The 21,025-nt window shown below is 41.7% G+C and overlaps 1 protein-coding gene across 1 annotated transcript in view; it reads right to left on the bottom strand.

The window, feature by feature from the left end:
- Positions 1 to 1,663: 1,663 nt before the first annotated feature.
- Positions 1,664 to 21,025, bottom strand: part of LOC130275982 (NUAK family SNF1-like kinase 1) — a 47,899-nt gene continuing 28,537 nt past the window's right edge. Inside the window, exons 4-7 of the mRNA XM_056524739.1 lie at positions 15,402 to 15,467; positions 12,218 to 12,337; positions 10,289 to 10,421; positions 1,664 to 6,029 (exon numbers count right to left, since the gene is read on the bottom strand). Of these exons, the coding sequence (XP_056380714.1) occupies positions 5,083 to 6,029; positions 10,289 to 10,421; positions 12,218 to 12,337; positions 15,402 to 15,467 (1,266 nt within the window). The 3' untranslated portion in view covers positions 1,664 to 5,082. The remainder of the gene's footprint in view (positions 6,030 to 10,288; positions 10,422 to 12,217; positions 12,338 to 15,401; positions 15,468 to 21,025) is intronic.

The following is a 21,025-nucleotide window of genomic DNA, read 5'->3' as shown; positions in this document are numbered from 1 at the left end:
GTGAATTCACACTTGCGATTTACGCGATTCCGGGTCATTACGGGTCTATAGTGACCCGGTGACCCGGAATACTCAGAAGAGATGGGGTTACAAATTTGGGGGGTCTTTTCTGCTATTAACCTTTGCAAAAATGAGAAATTTGGGGGGGAAACACATTTTAGTGAAAATTATATATTTTTTTTTTTACATATGCAAAAGTCGTGAAACACCTGTGGGGTATTAATGCTCACTTAATTCCTTGTTACGTTCCTCAAGGGTTCTACTTTCCAAAATGGTATGGCATGTGTTTTTTTTTTTGCTGTTCTGGCACTATAGGGGCTTCCTAAATGCGACATGCCCCCCGAGCAAAATTTGCTCTCAAAAAGCCAAATATGACTCCTTCTCTTCTGAGCATTGTAGTTCGCCCATAGTGCACTTCAGGTCAACTTATAGGGTACCTCCATACTCAGAAGAGATGGGGTTACAAATTTTGGGGGGTATTTTCTGCTATTAACCCTTGCAAAAATGTGAAATTTGGGGGGAAACACATTTTAGTGAAAATATATATATTTTTTTTTACATATGCAAAAGTCGTGAAACACCTGTGGGGTATTAATGCTCACTTAATTCCTTGTTACGTTCCTCAAGGGTTCTAGTTTCCAAAATGGTATGGCATGTGTTTTTTTTTTTTGCTGTTCTGGCACCATAGGGGCTTCCTAAATGCAACATGCCCCCCAAAAACCATTTCAGAAAAACGTACTCTCCAAAATCCCCTTGTCGCTCCTTCGCTTCAGAGCCATCTACTGCACCCGCCGAACAATTTACATAGACATATGAGGTATGTTCTTACTCGAGAGAAATTGGGCTACAAACATAAGTATAAATTTTCTCCTTTTACCCCTTGTAAAAATCTAAAAATTGGGTCTACAAGAACCTGCGAGTGTAAAAAATGAAGATTGTGAATTTTCTCCTTCACTTTGCTGCTATTCCTGTGAAACACCTAAAGGGTTAAAACGCTGACTGAATGTCATTTTGAATACTTTGGGGGGTGCAGTTTTAAATAATGGGGTCATTTGTGGGGTATTTCTAATATGAAGACCCTTCAAATCCACTTCAAACCTGAACTGGTCCCTGAAAAATAGTGAGTTTGAAAATTTTGTGAAAAATTGGAAAACTGCTGCTGAACTTTGAAGCCCTCTGGTGTCTTCCAAAAGTAAAAACACGTCAATTTTATGATGCAAACATAAAGTAGACATATTGTGTATGTGAATCAAAACATTTTTTATTTGGAATATCCATTTTCCTTGCAAGTAGAGAGCTTCAAAGTTAGAAAAGTAGAATATGTCACGAAAAAACTATCTCGGAATCAGAATGATAACTAAAAGCATCCCAGAGTTATTAATGTTTAAAGTGACAGTGGTCAGATGTGCAAAAAACGCTCTGGTCCTAAGGTGTAAAATGGCCTGGTCCTTAACGGGTTAATCAGTAACCCCTGCCTTATTAGCTTATATCAGCAGGTTAGTTTTTCTTTAATAAAATTCTCCCATTAAAAACACCAAAATAAAAACACAACAATGTAGAAAGAAATTGATTTAAATTTTTTATTCTTAAACATTTGTAAAAGAAAAAAAAAAAAAAAAAAGAAAAAAAAAAATTTAGAACATACAGCAAATGTTTATTAGATTAAAATCACAAATGTTCTCTTTACTCTCATCCCAGTGTTTCATCTAACAGTGTTTCCCAAGCAAAGTCCTCAAAAGAGTGCATATTTTTTTGGATTTTTAGGATTTCCTTTAGAGGTGATATAATTCTGGTCAGTGCGTCAGGTATCAGCACAATTATATCATGTGTGAAAGACTAAGGAAATCCTGAAAACATGACCTGTTGGGGGGTCTTGAGGAACCCGCTTGGGAAACACTGATCTAATAGAACAAGTTACCAGGTTTGAGGAGTGAATATCTATACACTGTATTTTTATCAGACTGTGGCCAGGAGGAATCCGAATACTTCATTGTCAGAACTAGAGACCAAAGTAATAAATAATAGAATCTCGTTCATTGTTTTTGCATTATACATAGTAAGTTAAGAGATAATTAAAAGTGGTGATCCGGGGTTGGAAAAACATGGCTCATTTCTTCTAAAAAAACAAAAAAACAGTGCCACATATGTGGACAGGCTGTATGTGGCATTACAGCACAGCAGCATGAATTGCATTTAAGCTGGGCTGCACTACTAGTCATAACCCAAAGACCGGTGTGGTGCTGTTTATGGGAAAAGCCAGCTACAGTATGTTTTCTTATTTCTCTATAACCCATTTAAAATCAGAGGCATCCTACAGTATTATTGAATGTGAGGTGAGGTGAACTGTATGCATTTTACTGGTTCAGAAAATCCAGGTCATTACGGCTGAAGTCCAAACAGCAGGACGAATTGGTCAATTCAATCAGGGTGCCCATCAAATAAAATGGGATTGTCCAAAGTGGAAAGCTACACAACTCGGAGAATGGTAACTGACTGTTCTGAAACCTCAACACTATTGTCCATAGTCTTTGACTGGTATTACAACTTTGCCTTTAGTTACTTAAAGGGGTACTCCGCACCTAGACATCTTATCCCTTATCCAAAGGATAAGGGATAAGATGTCTGATCATGGGGTCCAACGGGTGCAGCGCCGGAAGCTCGTGATGTCATGGCAGAGCCCCGCTCTTGACGTCATGGCCATGCCCCCTCAATGCAAGTCTATGGGAGGGGGCTTGACTGCCGTCACGCCCTCTCCCATAGACTTGCCTTGGGGGGCGTGGCTGTGACGTCACAAGTGGGGTGTGGCCGTAACGTCACGAGCCTCTGCCCCGCGTCGCCAGTCATCGAAGTTTGCTCTGTGCACCGGATGTCTGGGGTGCCTTTGGATAGGGGATGTCTAGGGGCGGAGTACCCCTTTAAAGATTGCGATTCAAGATAAAGTAGATAGGCTCTGTTTCCAGAAAAAAAACAATAAACAATAAATAACATTGTTTAATCTTAAGGCCCCATTCACACTGCAGAGATTTCCTCCGGCAATCCGCCTTGCAGCACCTTCCCATTAATTTCAATGAGAATTTTGCTGCTTAGTTCACACGTCGGAAGTTCTATAGTGGAACCTTCGACAAGGAATTGAATTCCAGCAGAATATTGAACGCGTCCGTCAAAGGTACGGTGCTTATGCTTGCAGCAAATGGGCATGGACATAAGCGCCGATTCCGAATCATATTGAACAGCGCAAATCCACTAAAGAATTCAGCGAGGAAAATTTTCTTGCTGAATTCTGTCACTGTGAATATTTTCTGCTGCAGAAATGCTGCAGTGTGCACAATGTAGCAGAATCCCATTGAAGAAAGTGGCAGTTTTCCCAAAAAACTGCTGAAGTTGACACCAGTTTTAAAAACAGCTCAGGCAAGATGGCTGGCCCTATAACAATGTATAAAAAATGGGAAAACAATTAACAATCAGGAAATAGAAACATGGGAACAAAGGTAAGTAAAGTAAAATAAATATCTAAATGATTCATTCACGTTAAATCTGTCATCTGAGCTCCCACAATGAAGAAGAAATCAGAATAGTGAATGTAGTTCTGGATATTATTCAAGTATAAAACGTTTCCATGGAAAAACATTGATTCCATATCATGTATTTTGATCATTGCTCCTTTATACATAGAAGCAGCAGCTGTCATTGGGTTAAAGTCAGATGCCACCGAGCAATTCAGTACGAAAGAGACTTACGCTGGTGCCACTAAATTTAATCAAGGTAATGACATTCTTCACCAGCGTCTTGTTTTCCTTTCCCTTCCTTATAAAGAGTCATTGTTTTATGATTTTGACTGAAGACAGAACTAAGTGGATCTTAATCCCGTTATTTATATACCCTTTCTCCAACTAAACGCTCTGGCATTTTCATATTTTGTTTAACAATTTCCTCTGGCTTTACACAAAATACTCCATGTTATGTAAAAACATCCTCACACTGGTCGCCTTTTACTCTAAATGTTTAAGTTTCTCAATATCCACCTTCTGGGTTTTTTCTAATTGTATCTGCAGGCCCATAACCTTAAAGGGGTACTCTGCCCCTAGACATCTTATCCCCTTTCCAAAGGATAGGGGATAAGATGTCTGATCCCTGCCGCTGGGAATCTCCGCTATCTCTCTGCTGCACCCGGCACTCGTTTAGGGCATCGGGTGTAGTGCCGGAGGCTTGTGACATCACGGACACCTCAATGCAAGTCTATGGGAGGGGGCATAATGACCGTCACGCCCCCTCCCATAAACTTGCATTGCGGGAGCGTGGCCATGACGTCATGAGTGGGGCATGGTGACAAGCCTCCGGCCTGCATTGCCAGTCATCCGGGACGGAGCAAAATTTTCTCCGTGCCCTGGACAGATGTCTGGGGTGCTGCAGCCGAGGTCGTGGGGGTCCCGGATCAGACATCTTATCCCCAATCCTTTGGATAGGGTATAAGATGTCTAGGGACGGAGTACCCCTTTAAGACGGACTTTGTCTTATTGGATAAAGATCTCAAAATCTTTAAGAGAAATAAAGTTATATCATCAAATTGTGTTTGCCTCTACCCACCACTAGGAGGAGCTCACTGCATACAGTTTATCAATAGAAATAATAGATTAAACTTTATGCAGTAAATAAGGATTGCTTACAATGAATGAGGCTGAAATACAATACTGCATACAGTGAATGGATACGAGTGGTGCTGTTTATGAGAAAGGCAGCAATATTTTTGAAATGTCACACAATCTTTAAGTACTGGGGTGAATCAGCCAGACTAATTTCCTCATCCCTAATGCTCACCTATCACCCTTTATTGTTTAAGACACTGCAAAGTGATATTTACCATATTCATAACTTACAAAGTTGATCAAGGAAACATACAGTATGTTCAATGAATTTCACTAATAAAATACAACTGCCATATATACACAACTTGTCAACAAAGTCTTTGTATTTCAAGATCCAGAACAGCCCAACAAGCAGCACTGGATATGTGCAAAGTTGAATTCTTATAGTTTTTTCGTACTGTTTCTTCAGGGCCGTAAACACTAAGCTGTCCTTTATAGCTTATGGTCTCGTATGCACCATCGGTTTATTGGTCAACACATCTTCCTCCTCAGAACTGTAGGCATGATTTCTAGAGTTATAAGAGAAGAATTGAGATTTTGTGACCGAAGGTATATCGAGCAGATCAAAAGAATCACTGGAGAGAAAACTGTCATCGCTGATGACACTTGATGGTCGACTTGGACTCTTTGGTGGATCTGCATTGGGTATTACTAAATCTTCCATCGAGTCTGAAAGCCGTATAGCCGAGCAATCACTGGGAAGGTCTAAGCTGGTGGAGAACCGTCCGTTCTTTTTCAGAATGCCTTTTTTCCTTTTTGAATGCTTGTCAGACTTTGCTTTTTCTTCAGGTACTGTGAGGTAGGTCTTCTGAATTTCTGAGGATGTTAACCTCTCTGGGGAGGAAGAATAACCCGATTCCCTCTCACATGTTTTTTTTAGGATCCCTTTTTTCGGCATACTGAAAGTGCATTCAATATTAACTGACTTGTGGGACTCGTAGGTGGATGTGGTTTGTGCTTCTCTGCTGAGCTCCAAGCGATTTCCAGACAGGTTCTCTGAAAAAGTAGAGTTTAAAAAAGAACTGTCAAAACTGCTCCTTTTCTTCAAGATCCCTTTAGGTTTCTGTCTGGGAACAATAAGTTCATGCTCCTGCTGAGAGTGATTGATGTCGTTCTCCTTTTTGGACTTTCTCAGGCAGACTTCATATTCATCATCTTCCCTTTGCTGGGCTTTGCAGTGTTCTTTCTTTGCTCCTTTAAAACTTGGTGTGTTCTGACACTCAATATACCGGGCCAACAATGGAGATTGGCATTCCGCTACCAGGTCACAGTCACAGACTACAGTGTCGTAGCCCCAATTAACCCACCAGTGATTGGCAATGTCTTCAATGGTAGCTCTTCTGGCTGGATTTACTGTTAGCATCCAGTCAATGAGTCCACAGGCTCCTATATAGAAAAGACAATGGTTATAGTTAATTGCTTCATTCTGGAGTAGAAAGAGTGCATTAAGTTTTCTTATTTTAAAGGAAAACTCCAAGTCATATATTGGAGAAAAAAGCTGATGTGGAAAGATGGAAAAGCCGGCAGGGGTTCCTTTTCTTCCAATGAAAAACCCGACTTCAGCTGGTGGAGCTTCCCGGACGAGATGACACGGTAGTCATAAAAAGTACAGGCAGATACAGACAACGTGTTTCGGAGGGGCTCCCTCCTTCATTAGGTCTAGACCTGACAAAGGAGGGAGCCCCTCCAAAACGCATTGTCTGTATCTGCCTGTACTTTTTATGACTACCAATAAAAAGTACCCTAATCCTACACTTTGACTCCTGTATCATCTCGTCCGGGAAGCGCCACCAGCTGAAGTCGGTTTTTTCATTGGAAGAAAAGGAACCCCTGCCGGGTATTCCATCTTTCCACATTTGTTTTTTTCTGCATTCTACACAGTCCTGGATGGGACTGGCGTCCGGCTTCTCCCGACACATCACAGCAGAGACCTGCTAAAACGATTTTCAGTGTTGTGCCTGCATTGTGCAACCTACAAAGGTGAGCAGGTCCATTAATACTCTTTGCACTACTACTATATGCTATATCTCGGATAATCGGTACCATAAAGCGTCAATTCTATCCTTTTTTTCTGCACTATTCTCAGTCATATATTGGGGCAGATTTCCTATAATTATCTAACCCTTAGGGCTGGTTCATATCTATACCACAACAGTAAGCCAGGAGATACTCTTAAATGGTACCTGAATGTTGGCTGAGGTATGCCCATAGACTTCCATTATGCCAACATTGTCAAAAGTAGCTATGCTCATGTTGTGATTTTGTGCCACAAAAAATAGTTTGTAAATGCATACTTTTCTTTTTCCCATGGAAGATGAAAAGTGACGTATGGTCTGGTATAGGTCTAAGTGTTAGGTCTAGATGTTTAAAACATATCTTGTTTTGTTTTTTTTGCTGTTTTTACAGATAAAAAGTATGTTTAAAACATATACAATATGCCACAAAAATGTATATACGATAAAAACGTCTGCAACACTGCGCCAAATTTGACTTGCAGCGGTACATTCATTTGTGTTATACCATAAACATATATGTGTGGTACAGATGTCAACTTACATTATATTAGAGTGAAAGCTTAGTCTGGCAGTCTAATGCCATGTTCACACACAGCATTTTGGGGCCATTTTTGAGCTGTAAAATGCTAAAAAGACAGAAAAAAAAAACTGCTGTTTTTTTTTCAACCAGTTTTTGATTTTAGTTTGGTTTTTGTTTCAGTCATTAATGGCCCAAACATTATGGGGGAGATTTATCAAAACTTGTCCAGAGGAAAAGTTGCCCAGTTGCCCATAGCAACCAATCAGATCGCTTCTTTTTATTTTTCACAGGCCTTTCTAAAAATGAAAGGAGCGATCTGATTGGTTGCCATGGACAACTGCACCACTCTTCCTCTGCACAGGTTTTGATAAATCTTCCCCAATGTATGTTGCCCAATGCTGGGTGCACACAGTATTTTCAGCCTTATTTTCTACTATCTTATTCGGTCATTTTTGTTTCCATGTAGTTTTTCAGCAGTTTTTTTTTTTTGCATAAGGCTATGTTCCCAGCCACAAACAGTCACAAATACTTTTTGTGAACAAAGCCTTAGAATGGATCAGATTTACCACAGTGGCTCATGCTTTTTGTTAAATTTGGTACATTTTTAGTCAATCTAGTCTAAAAATAACTATTAGTTGGCTTAAATTATGCCAGAATCTTGTACCACAATTCTTGTAGAATTTTGCACACATTTTATGCCAAACCCCTTTATCGAAGCCATGTCTCTTTGTTGGATTCCGTTTTAAAAGTGTCTAAAACACATAATAAAAATAATTTCCTGTGTAGCATACAGCAGCTAATAAGTACTGGAATGATTAAGATTTTAATAGAAATAATTTACAAATCTGATTAACTTTCTGGCACCAGTTGATTTAAAAAAAAAAAAAAGTTTTCCACCAGAATACCCCTTTAACCCCTTAAGGACTCAGCCCATTTTGGCCTTAAGGACTCAGACAATTTAATTTTTACGTTTTCATTTTTTCCTCCTCGCCTTCTAAAAATCATAACTCTTTTATATTTTCATCCACAGACTAGTATAAGGGCTTGTTTTTTGCGCGACCAGTTGTCCTTTGTAATGACATCACTCATTATATCATAAAATGTATGGCGCAACCAAAAAACACTATTTTTGTGGGGAAATTAAAACGAAAAACGCAATTTTGCTAATTTTGGAAGGTTTTGTTTTCACGCCGTACAATTTATGGTAAAAATGGCATGTGTTCTTTATTCTAAGGGTCAATACGATTAAAATGATACCCATTATTACGTACTTTTATATTATTGTTGCGCTTAAAAAAAATCACAAACTTTTTAACCAAATTAGTACGTTTATAATCCCTTTATTTTGATGACCTATAACTTTTTTATTTTTCCGTATAAGTGGCAGTATGGGGGCTCATTTTTTGTGCCATGATCTGTACTTTTTTTTGATACCACATTTGCATATAAAAAACTTTTAATACATTTTTTATAATTTTTTTTTAATAAAATGTATTAAAAAAGTAGGAATTTTACTTTTTTATTTTTTTTCGTTCACACCGTTCACCGTACGGGATCATTAACATTTTATTTTAATAGTTCGGACATTTACGCATGCGGCGATACCAAATATGTCTATAAAAAATGTTTTTTACGCTTTTTGGGGGTAAAATAGGAAAAAACGAACGTTTTACTTTTTTATTGGGGGAGGGGATTTTTCACTTTTTTTTACTTTTACTTTTACATTTTTTTACATTTTTTTTTACACTTGAATAGTCCCCATAGGGGACTATTCATAGCAATACCATGATTGCTAATACTGATCTGTTCTATGTATAGGACATAGAACAGATCAGTATTATCGGTCATCTCCTGCTCTGGTCTGCTCGATCACAGACCAGAGCAGGAGACGCCGGGAGCCGCACGGAGGAAGGAGAGGGGACCTCCGTGCGGCGTTATGAATGATCGGATCCCCGCAGCAGCGCTGCGGGCGATCCGATCGTTCATTTAAATCGCGAACTGCCGCAGATGCCGGGATCTGTATTGATCCCGGCACCTGAGGGGTTAATGGCGGACACCCGCGAGATCGCGGGCGTCGGCCATTGCCGGCGGGTCCCTGGCTGCGATCAGCAGCCGGGATCAGCCGCGCATGACACGGGCATCGCTCCGATGCCCGCGGTTATGCTTAGGACGTAAATGTACGTCCTGGTGCGTTAAGTACCACCTCACCAGGACGTACATTTACGTCCTGCGTCCTTAAGGGGTTAAACACGTGTCAGATCAACTGGTGCCAAAAAGTTTAAGATTTGTAAATTACTTCTTGGCGTAGACAGAGATGAGAACAGAGAGCACTGTGGTCAGACAGAAAAGAACTACACAACTTCCTCTGTGGTATATAGCAGTGGATAAGTACTGGAAGGATTAAGATTTTTACATAGAAGTAATTTACAAATCTGTTTAACTTTCTGGCACCAGTTGAATAGAAAAAAATTGTGTTCCACCGGAGTACCCCTTTAAAGTAATTTAGTGTACATTGAAATCTGCAGCATAAAATCTGCAGCTTCAAATCCTGAGCATCAAATAGGCACAGGATACTGTATGCGTTAATAAACCCTTAAAGGGTACCTCTCATCAAAAAAACTTTTGATATATTATAGATTAATGTATGCAGAATAACTTCACAATTGCATGTTATTAGAAAATATGCTTCTTTCTAATTAATTTTCCACTTTGAAGAAATGACCACTAGGGGTCTCCCTACCAGTCCTGGCAGCAAGCATATCAGACTGATGCTGGAGTCCTAAACACTATGAGCTGCCAGTCTGCTTTGTTCACAAAGGAGAACACTCAGAGCTGCCAGCCTGCTTTGTTCACAGTCTGTTTGGCTGTGAACAAAGCAGGCTGGCAGCTCTGAGTGTTTAGGACTCCAGCATGAGTCAGAAATGCTTGCTGACAGGACTGATCGGGAAAAATACAATAGAAAGAAGCATATTTTTCATTAACATGCTATTGGAAAGGTATTCAACATTCATTAATCTAAAATATATCAAAAGTTTATTTGATGAGAGGTACCCTTTAAAATTCTATATTTTATAATGGTCATATTAAAAAGAAGAGAGAATGGAACTGACCTGACAGATGAGGAGGCTGTCTATATAGTCCGCTGCCAATCTGTTCTGCCAGCGTCTTATAGTTGCTGTTATCAAATGGCATGCTCCCATAGATCAGTGCATAAAGCAGCACCCCAAGAGCCCAGCAATCTACCTGTGAAGGAAAAGATAGATATTATGATGAGCACTAATGCGGATAATTCAGATAATTCACCCAGAGACTGAATAATAATAATGATAATTCACTACAGAGACTGAAGTTTGATAATAAAATGAAAGCAAAGAATATGGTATTTCTTTGCACAGCTTCAAGGCTCCTACAATGTCACAGAGCACAGCTGAAGTCTGTTTAAAGGGGTACTCTGGTTGAAAACTTTTTTTTTTTTTTTTAAATCAACCGGTGCCAGAAAGTTAAGCAGATTTGTAAATTACTCCTATTAAAAAATCTTAATCCTCCCAGTACTTATTAGCTGCTGAAAACTACAGAGGAAATTCTTTTCTTTTTGGAACACAGAGCTCTCTGCTGAATCACGAGCACAGTGCTCTCTGCTGACATCTCTGTCCATTTTAGGAACTGAGCAGAGCAGCATATGTTTGCTATGGGGATTTTCTCCTACTCTGGACAGAGATGTCAGCAGAGAGCACTGTGTTCCAAAAAGAAAATAATTTCTTCTGTAGTTTTCAGCAGCTAATAAGTACTGGAAGGATTAAGATTTTTTTTAATAGAAGTAATTTACAAATCTGTTTAACTTTCTCGCACCAGTTGATTTAAAAAGTTTTCCACCGGAGTACCCCTTTAAGACACTGCAGCTCATGACCATGATGCAGCTAGATCTAACCTAATCTATAGGTGCGTTGTGATGTCCCAGTACAGGACATTGTCCTGCACTACACTTAGGCCCTATCAGGCTGAGTCCCTCGATGACCTGGGGGCTCCCCTGCAGTGTCTCCCCTGTTGTTATTATAGTGTTATTTAATGTAAAAGTATTATAGTCAGTATGTCAATGTATAGTCAGTATAAAGGACCTTTGGAGGACCCCAGTAAATGTCTAAAGGACCTGTGAAAGGTCACATGTTATGTTTATGTTATCACATGTTACCCAGAGGGAACCAGGTTAACACATGACCTGCAGCTTGACCAATGGGCCTTGGCTCAGCCCCCCTATATATAAGGGGGCAGCTATTACAATTGTCTCTCTTCTACCATCACTCTTGCTCTTGATACAGTGGAGACCAGATGTCTCAGTGCTAGTGTCCAGAACCCGGAAGGCCTCAAATCTACAGTCATTCCAAGTCTATGTCCGCTGTCACTATCTATAGTCTAGTTAAGCCTCAAGTCAATTGTCTAAAGTCTATTACAAGTATAATTGGTCCCAGCAAGCTGTGAGGTCCTTCAGTGTTCCTGGCCACCTCTCTGGGATTCTGGCCTAGCTGTGCAGATAATACCACCTATTTGACCTCAGTAAAGCCTTCGTTAAACCATAACCTGGTTGTGGACTCTCCTTTCACTGCCTAGTTATTGGAATACCGGAGATACCGTTTGGGTAATTCCGGTACCCAAAAACCACTCTGGCATCACGAACAATAGGTATTAATAACACCTTGCCCCTGGGGTTAATACCATGTTGCCCCATCCACCTACACCGCTACACCCCGTGGTCCTGCCATCACTGTGGGTCACCACAGCGTCATCTTGGCCGCACATCAGCGGTGCTGTGCGTCACCGGCCATACTGTGCAGGAAGGCTGCAGGGGAATGTTTAAAGCAGTGTTTCCCAACCAGTGTGCCTCCAGCTGTTGTAAAACTACAACTCCCAGCATGCCCGGACAGCCTTCGGCTGTCCGGGCATGCTGGGAGTTGTAGTTTTGCAACAGCTGGAGGCACACTGGTTGGGGAACACTGGTCTAAAGATACTCAGAGTATATTAAACAGTATGCAAATAACATTTACCTCAGGTCCTTGGTACGGTAGACCCTTGACAATCTCCGGAGACGCATACAGAGGACTGCCACAGTATGTTTCCAAGACCTGGTTCTTATGATAAAGATTTGAAAGCCCAAAGTCTGCAAGCTTAAAAATAAAAGAAACATGTAAATCCCTTAGAATGTAAATTACAAAAGTGTAAACATACCATAAATTCCCTATATTCACATATTCCATCAGCTTGGAGTTGACATGCTTATGTGGGTTAAATAGGGTGCAACGCCATCTTGGTTTTACTGGGATTTTTAAAAAATAGAGCCAAAAATACTGTGGCTTTTCTACGGTTTCAGGACAATTGTGTTAAAACAGATTTTTAGTCTGAAAGGGTGTGTGGGTACTGTCCCCCCCCCCCCCCCCCCCCCAGAAAGCAGCCATGTTGTACAACAAATCTTTCATTGGCTTCCTATGAAACAGGCCCCAGTGTGTGTATGAAATAGGGAGATTAGATGTTGTAAGTGGAAACTGTACAACGCTGCGGCTTATGCTGCCGCAATATAACAGGGAAGGAATAGTATACAAAACATGTCTGCCTATGACAATGTGCAATCACGTTCTTCCCCTACATGTAGAAGCGACAAGAAGACTAAATGCTGGCACGAGAGACTACACAAAGGAACCGGATTGTTTCCTTGAAAGAGTAATTCCAGGAATGCTAATACATCCTGTGATATGTCAGGAATAGAATGAATTGCTGAAGACGGATCCAATTAAACTCTTCTTTTTTCCCCGTTCAATACTAAAACACAGACATTCCCGGCATTCTTCTGCACAATGTTAAACCTGCCATACCTTCCATAAAAGGCCAGTGCACCAGCAGGATGTTAGTCAGTGGCAGTTTTAGGTTATTTTTAGCCATCCCATGAATCTTTTAGCTATTTCTGCCTGGTCGCACTTCAGCTTTTTAATACTTGGAAAATAGGTTAATTTTTGGCTCCGAGTTGGTCACTTCTTTCCCACAGTTTATCACCGCTAAAAGCGCACATGGTTGTTAAGGAGCTGGCAGGGTGTCCAGATCAAGGTCTATTTGCATGGTAATAAGGCCCCCACATAGGTAATTCCCCCAGTTGGGTAATAATCCCCCCAAATAGGAAATGCTCCAGATAGGTTAAAAAAGGTTATGCCCCCAGTTAAGCAATAATACCCCCAGTTAGGTAACCATACCCCCACATAGGTAATGCCCCAAGTTAGGTAGCCATACCCCCACATAGGTAATGCTCCCAGTTAGGTAGCCATACCCCCACATAGGTAATGCCCCCAGTTAGGTAGCCATACCCCCACATAGGTAATGCCCCCAGTTAGGAAGCCATACCCCCACATAGGTAATGCCCCCAGTTAGGAAGCCATACCCCCCACATAGATAATGCCCCCAGTTAGGTAACCATACCCCCACATAGGTAATGCTCCCAGTTAGGCAGCCATACCCCCACATAGGTAATGCCCCCAGTTAGGTAGCCATACCCCCACATAGGTAATGCCCCCAGTTAGATAACCATACCCCACATAGGTAATGCCCCCAGTTAGATAACCATACCCCACATAGGTAATGCCCCCAGTTAGGTAACCATACCCCCACATTGGTATGGTTATCTAACTGGGGGCATTACCTATGTGGGGGTATGATTACCTAACTGGGGGCACTACCTATGTTTGGTATGGTTATCTAACTGGGGGCATTACCTAACATAGGTAATGCCCCCAGTTAGGTAATAATACCCCCACATAAGTAATGCCTCCAGTTAGGTAAGTTTTCTTTAAAATAAAAAATAAAAAAATACACTCACCTTTCCGCTGATCCTGCGCTGAGGACATCTCCCGCAGGCTGCGTGATGAAATGACATCATCACGTGGCCTGCAGCGCAATGTGCGCTCTTGTACGTACATTGCATGCGCTATTTGTGTAATATACGTACAGGAGCCTGAAAAATGCTTTAGCCTGTATGTACATTATTTACACAATTTGCGTACTGTACGTCAGGAAGCAGGAGACCGCTGCACAGTGGTCTTCTGCTTCTGTGCTTCCCACAGTTCTTTCCCACAGTTTATCACTGCTAAAAGCGCACATGGTTGTTAAGGAGCTGGCAGGGTGTCCAGCTCAGGGTCTATTTGCATTCCGGCTTCTTGCAAGTGACTGTCCCGTCTGGAGAATAGGAGATTGTGACATTTTAGCAAAAGCAAATGCTTTGTGGGGAATGGAGAGTGTTGGGAGCTGGAGTAAGGCTGCAAGCCTTGGTCCTTTTTGCACCCACCTCTGTGATCCAGACACAACTGACCCCTTTTGCAGCCACACAGAGGTGAACATGCATGTAGTGAGGAACTCTCCATTGAAGTCTATGGGAGTTATGAAGCATGTCTGGTTACCCATCCAACTGAATAGGATTACCAAATGCTCACCAGGGAGAGTCAGGCCATGTTCACTAGTCGGAATGTCTGCACGGAAAATCTCTGTGTGGACATTCCGCAATCTGCAGATGTCGGCTTAAGGCCATGTTCACATGTCAGAATTTAGATGACAAATTGCACATTGGAATTCGGCATGGAGATTCCGCTGCAGCAGAGTCACATTGAATTCAATGGGATTCTGCTGCGCTGTTCTCACAGGCAGAATTTCTATGCCAGATGTTTTCGGCACAGAAATTCTGTTTTCCATGTCCGCAGAAAGAAGGAATATTTAGACACCGCATGGAATGCATAGCCGTATATGAGATGGCACATTCTTGAGCGGTCCTATCACCAGCATATTATGCCGGTGCTCGCAGACTCTGGAGTGTCCGTACAGAGATTTTCCTTGCGGACATTACGACATGTGAACATGGCCTAACATGCCGGCGCTAGGACCATAGGTTCATTCTTTCTGCGGATGATGAATCTCTGACGCAAAACCGCACGTTCGTTCTGCCTATACTCTCCTGCTCTGGCTGCCGGCTGGTAGCTGCTCTGCCTCCATGCACACCGGGTGAATTTATTTATCGACTTTGTTCGTATTTATGCTGCTACAATAAAAGAATGAACTGCTTCTGAACATCATGGTGAGTGCAGACATATTTCTTTCTCTCTATGCTTACTCATATCTGATTGACTGTCACATGTCTCATTCTATCAATTACATGCCCTGGGGCTGATATTTTATTTTAATTTTTTTATTTCCACTTACCTTTACATTAAGGTTTTCATCCAGAAGGATATTCTCCAGCTTAATGTCTCTGTGCACAATTCCGTTCTGAAAATAATAAAATAAAAGAGGATAAATAATAATTCACTCATGTCATATACGTCATGTGATCTGTATTGGATTATCGAATAATGTGTGATTTATTGGAAGGTCACAGAAAAGTAGATGACATGGTCTGCCATTTTTGCATTCAATGGGAATCAACCGCTTTTCCAGACTAACAATAGAAAATATGCCTAGTTATGTGGTGTTACAGGGGTGGCAGATTACTAAATAAGATTTTACTGCACAGGTAAGCAGATATGCTGTTCAGTGGCCCGAAAGCAACTCTTTGAAAACTATGGCAGCCATATTGATTAAATTATGACCCATTTTGTAGTATTTTTTTACACACCATTTTTGAGGCTCACTTTGGGCCCATAAAAACCAGCAATTTTAGAGGCAAAAATCCTCTGACATAGCAAAATCTATACCCTCTGAGGGTCTGATGAATCGTGCTCTGCGCATGCGCAACAGCTGTCACCGATTCTGCTGATCGAGGTTTGGCGTCCGTGTCTGGCCGCACTTGATGTTCACTTCTGCACTTTAAAATAAAAGAAGAATATCCTTCAACTGTTTCAGTGAGTGCTGCCATCTTCTTCTTTCATGGAATTGATTTATTCTGTAACACTGACCCAGATTTATCTATCTGCCTAAAACCAAAACTGTCTGGTTTTGCTGTGACAACCAATCACAGCTCAGCTTTAATATCTTAATGAGCTCTGGTATTGGTTAAACAATTTGAGAAATCTGGGCCATTATCTTTTTACCCAGGAAGAGTGAACATTTCTTCTTCCATTTATTCCGTACATAGGTTTCTAACATTCTCCATACTAATGGGTAACGGAGAAGGAAGATTTAGTGTCAGACATTTTACTATTTCCAGTAGTCACAGTTAGGAGTAACAAAGTATTGTTAGCGGAAGCGGAGTAAGCTGAAATAAAGAGCCTATCACCGGAGATAAACGCACAAAGGTTCCCCCGGAAACCATAGTAATGTTTGCCTAGACAGCCACGTGATGCTAAACTGGCAGACAAGGGCTTTAAAAAGTCAGTCTTAAGATGAAGACAAAAAAGACAATCAAATAATCTTGTTGTAATTGTTTGAAAATGTGAAAAACAATAACGGCGGATGTAGCGATGTAGCAGGGCTGAGTACATCCCTTACATGTTTCTTTTGTGCATCAGGATTATTCACGCTGGTGAGATCATGAAGTAAATTTAACAGCAACTTTATGAAAATACAAGGTAGTATCACCATGAATTGTGTTTATGCAAATCTATGAGTCTCCATGGTTACAGACTACAAACAAACCCTAAGTGTAGTCTGATCCTGCAGTAATATGTTACTCATATTCATCTACACTCTATTTTTCTGGTTATTGTTTATCAAGAAGAGAAGGAGAAGTGGAGTGCATGTTTGTAGTCTGTAGCCATGGAGACACAAAGGTTGGCAGAAGAGTGGGGTAAACTATTTTTTTTATTATTTAAGACTATTTGTAATGTTGCTGCATTTAGATTCAATGGGGCAAAGAAGATGGTTAAAAATGCGCACAAATCTCTCATCACAGGCATTTGTTATGAGAGGCACTGACTGCAACTATCAGCTGATCCCCGAAGCTAAGGGTCTTAAGACCCCCTTATTTTGCGGGGTGAATGAGCTGCATCTTCTCACTAGTAGAGTCAAGGTCACAATAGGGAAAATGTATTAAATTAATCATCACCTATGTAATGCAAGGACAGGTTAAGTCTGCCAGAAACTCTAACCCATTTATATGCCCAAATAGGGCACATTTACAAAGGTTGTCCTGATGTGACAACCCCTGCAATTAACAGTGTAAAACTTAAAGGTCTTTTCCACATTTTGAACAAAATAATATGAGAGGACTTAATGTTACACAATAACATAAAAACCTTTACTCTCCAATCCTGTGGCAATCCAATAAAGAGGCTTCTGTAGAAGTAGTACTCCATGCAACCGCTGAGGCCACTGATGCAGATGTGCCGGCTGCTAGTAAACAGAGACCAGGGCACCCACCAGAGCTTCTCCATTGGATCATTGTGGAATCAAAGAGGTGAGTAAATGTTTTTTTATATTATTTTGTGACACCAGCACACAGTAAATTGGGATGCGCCCCGAGTAATTTCCGCTACTTTACCAACTAGTGTAGCCCCCATTGACAAAAGCTGTGCACACCTAGGGCTGGGATACACTGGGACAGTCACACCACTTACAGCACCTTTGACATACCAGGAGCACTACTGGTCCCAGGGTAGCCACATATGGCTTCTTAGGATGTACATCCTGGCATTATTTTAGGATGAGAGATTTCTCCTGAGAAGAGGCCATAGGTGAACACTTCCATGTTGATGCTAGTTTTGAAATTGATAGAAAAGGTAATCGTGAAGGGTAAGAGGACGGAGGGAGAAGGCTGTAATGTGGTGTCGTTTTCCTTTGAGCCAACACCAAGTTTGCAACTGTTTTTGAACAGAAGAATTAAAGTTTTCCTTCTTAACACAATAGTGGCACAAAAGCCTTAATTGTTAAAGATCTCCAGTAAAGCACATAAGCTCATTGGTTGCAGTACATTCTAGGTGAAGCTATTACTTAAAAATCCCAGAACATAACTTGAACAGTCTTGCAACCATTATAACTCTTCCTCACAAATAACTGTTGACTTCACAGAGGCCACAGACCAGTGTTGACTTCACACTACATCTCAGAATCGTTTACAATTTATCAATAAATCCAGTTCAACTTTATAACATAACATGTTGTGGGAACAAAGGAGAAGGGTCAATACTGCTCCGGACCTCCCTGCCCACTCAGCTCACTCAGTAAACAAGCCCATTCTGGAATTTAGTCCAATACACAGGTCCCAGGCCTAGTGAATTTCACAAGCCAAACTGAGGTAATAATGTCTACACCTGGACAATATCTGCACTTGGCCTCTTGGCACTAAAACATTCATTTTTTTTTTTTTGGCTCCTTTCATACCCGTCCATCAGTGCTACAAAGCACATGTCCACATTAGCATCAGGTTATTTTTGCCCCCACCCTGAATCCCAGACCTGGTCACTTTCATTGTAAGCAACTGTGACAGGCTTTGGCAGCACCACTGGGTATTGCCACCTGGGAGAAACCAGAATCCAAAGACGCACAGTCATTGCATAAAATATCATCACATCACAACAGACGAATGTACAGTTCATTTCACACAGCTGAGCAGTCTCTTAGCTAACTAAAGTCTCTTAAAATAAAACAAATACCCAAAGAGGGATTATAGGTGTTACGGTGAGCACTCAGGCCGGTCACACTCGCCATGAGTGCTCTCTTCCTCTGTCCTCCGGTGAGCCCGGGATTCACATCGAGGGACGCGCCCGCATGTGAATCTCGGGCTGTCACTCACCTCCTCCTTCTTCTGTTTCCTCCGTGTTGTCACACGGCCGGCAACGCGCGTCCTCGCCTCCTAGGGTGCGCGAGCCGGAGCTCTGAGATTTAAAGGGCCAGTGCGCCCTTAATTAGTGTTGCACCTGTCCCTTCTCTATAAGTATGTGCACCTCCCTCTACCTCTTGCCGGAACTTTGTGTGCCCAGTGCCCTAGTGAAAGCATTTATTGTGTCTTGCCTTACCATGTTCCTGACCTACCTGCTCCGTGACCTGACCTTACTCCTGTGCCGCCTGCCTACTGACCTCTTGCTACATTCCTGTTCTCGCTACGGTGCTGCCAGCCCTGACCTTCTGGTATCCTGACTATGAGTTTCCATATTCCACCTGTACAATGTTTTCTCCTCAGCAGCCTGTGTGGATGAGTCGTATAAGGGGTAGCGACCTGGGGTCACCTGCCGCAGCAACTCTATTCCGCTTTTTGGCGGACTCTAGTGAAAACCAGCAGCACCTTAGACTCCACTCCCTGACACGGCCCAAACCATCATTTACACAGGCTCAGAGGATTTACTACCTCCTTGCCACTAACAATAGGTTTAACCCTCTCATATAGTCACGGGAGTAGACATACAGTCTTGAAGAAACTAGGTGAAGAAGTAGCCGATCCCATAAAAGACATCTGCAACCAAGATAGGACGCCTCCTGTGAAGCTACCTGTCCTAGCTTGCTCCTCTAGCTTTCACTGACTGGGGATCCACCTACAGGATTTGCTCAGTATACTGCAGTTTCTGGGTTATTAGGTCTACTACAGGTGACAACTCCTAATAACAGCAAATGTCACTTTGGCTTTCCACATATGAATCCACATATGTATTATTATGGAAATTAACAATGAACAATAATAATCAGCAATGGCCAAGCAGAGTTATGCTCATACCTATTGATGTCCTATAACACTAGCCAGTGGCCAATGAGAGTTAAAGTTTAAAACTGACTTGCATATCTATCAATAGTGATGTTGTCTGCAGTTATGAGATCATTTGTATTGATCATAGATGAAATAGTGGCTCAGTGATTACCTTTTCTATTAGGAGCCTAAGGTAGTCTCAGATCTCCCTATTACTTTGACCCTTTTCCTGGAGGGGCAAGCTGTGCATAACTAGCTTGCCCCCTGACTGGTGAGCAGTTAAGGGGTTAAGAAATAATACAGGCAAGGTTTTAGCCCCCTCCCCCGCCTGTAAAACTTGCCGGTGGCTATAGTGGTATGTCCCATGGGTGGGGGGGGGAGGAGGAGTGCACCAATCAGGGGTTTAATAGTTTCCCGGGCTTTCAGGGGCCCTCCCCTGGGTATTTATAGTCTCCCTTCCCCCCTCAATCTGCCCAGGACTCGGAGTTTTGCCCTCCCTCCCTCCCTTTTTTGCATCTCTGCTTATTGTAAGACACAGCTTGGTGGTAAGAAGACGGTGAAAGCGGGGTCAACCCGGGGTAGACCTCCACACAGGACGGTGTGGCAGCACCTCTCGGGTTTGGTAAGAAGCCAATCGGTGTCTTTGTTACAGTTAAATTTTTATTTATATAAGTAATTTTATAAATAAAGCTGTGGCCGATTCCCACCCACGGAAAAGTTAAATTGTTGTTGTGTCAGTTATTATTTAATTATTTATTGTAGTAAGGGGGAGGGGTAGTTATAGCCTGCTAGGAGCTAATTGGGTCTCAACAGTCATGCCTTACACTGCAACTTTGCCTGTTTAGGTTAACTTCTAAACATAAATACCCGAAGGGAAGAGGGTGGGAGAGGTGGTGGGAATGGGGTTTACCAAACAACTGACCATACAGACTGGTACTTATGAGTCTCATTCAGGGGGATCCTATGCATTTACTTGAATTGGCCTCTTGTAAAATTTATTCTGGCATGTAAGTGTAAGGCAAGGGCATCCACTACACCACAAAGGCACATAAGGTGGCTGTATTGGATGTAAGGGTCCAAAAACTATTTCTATAGAATGTCATATTTAAGCACTTGACTATTTATAAACAAAAATGGTCAGAGCTGCAACAGATCTTGTGAAAGCATGTCTTATGAAAACAAGATATCTTAAGGGGGTACTCCGCCACTCAGCATTTGGAACAAACTGTTCCGAACGCTGGAGCCAGCACCAGGAACTCGTGACGTCATGCCC

Source organism: Hyla sarda, chromosome 6 (assembly GCF_029499605.1).
Source record: "Hyla sarda isolate aHylSar1 chromosome 6, aHylSar1.hap1, whole genome shotgun sequence".
NCBI classification, from domain to species: domain Eukaryota; kingdom Metazoa; phylum Chordata; class Amphibia; order Anura; family Hylidae; genus Hyla; species Hyla sarda.
The sequence above is the reverse complement of the archived record's forward strand: the minus strand, read 5'-3'. Positions and strand labels throughout refer to the sequence as shown.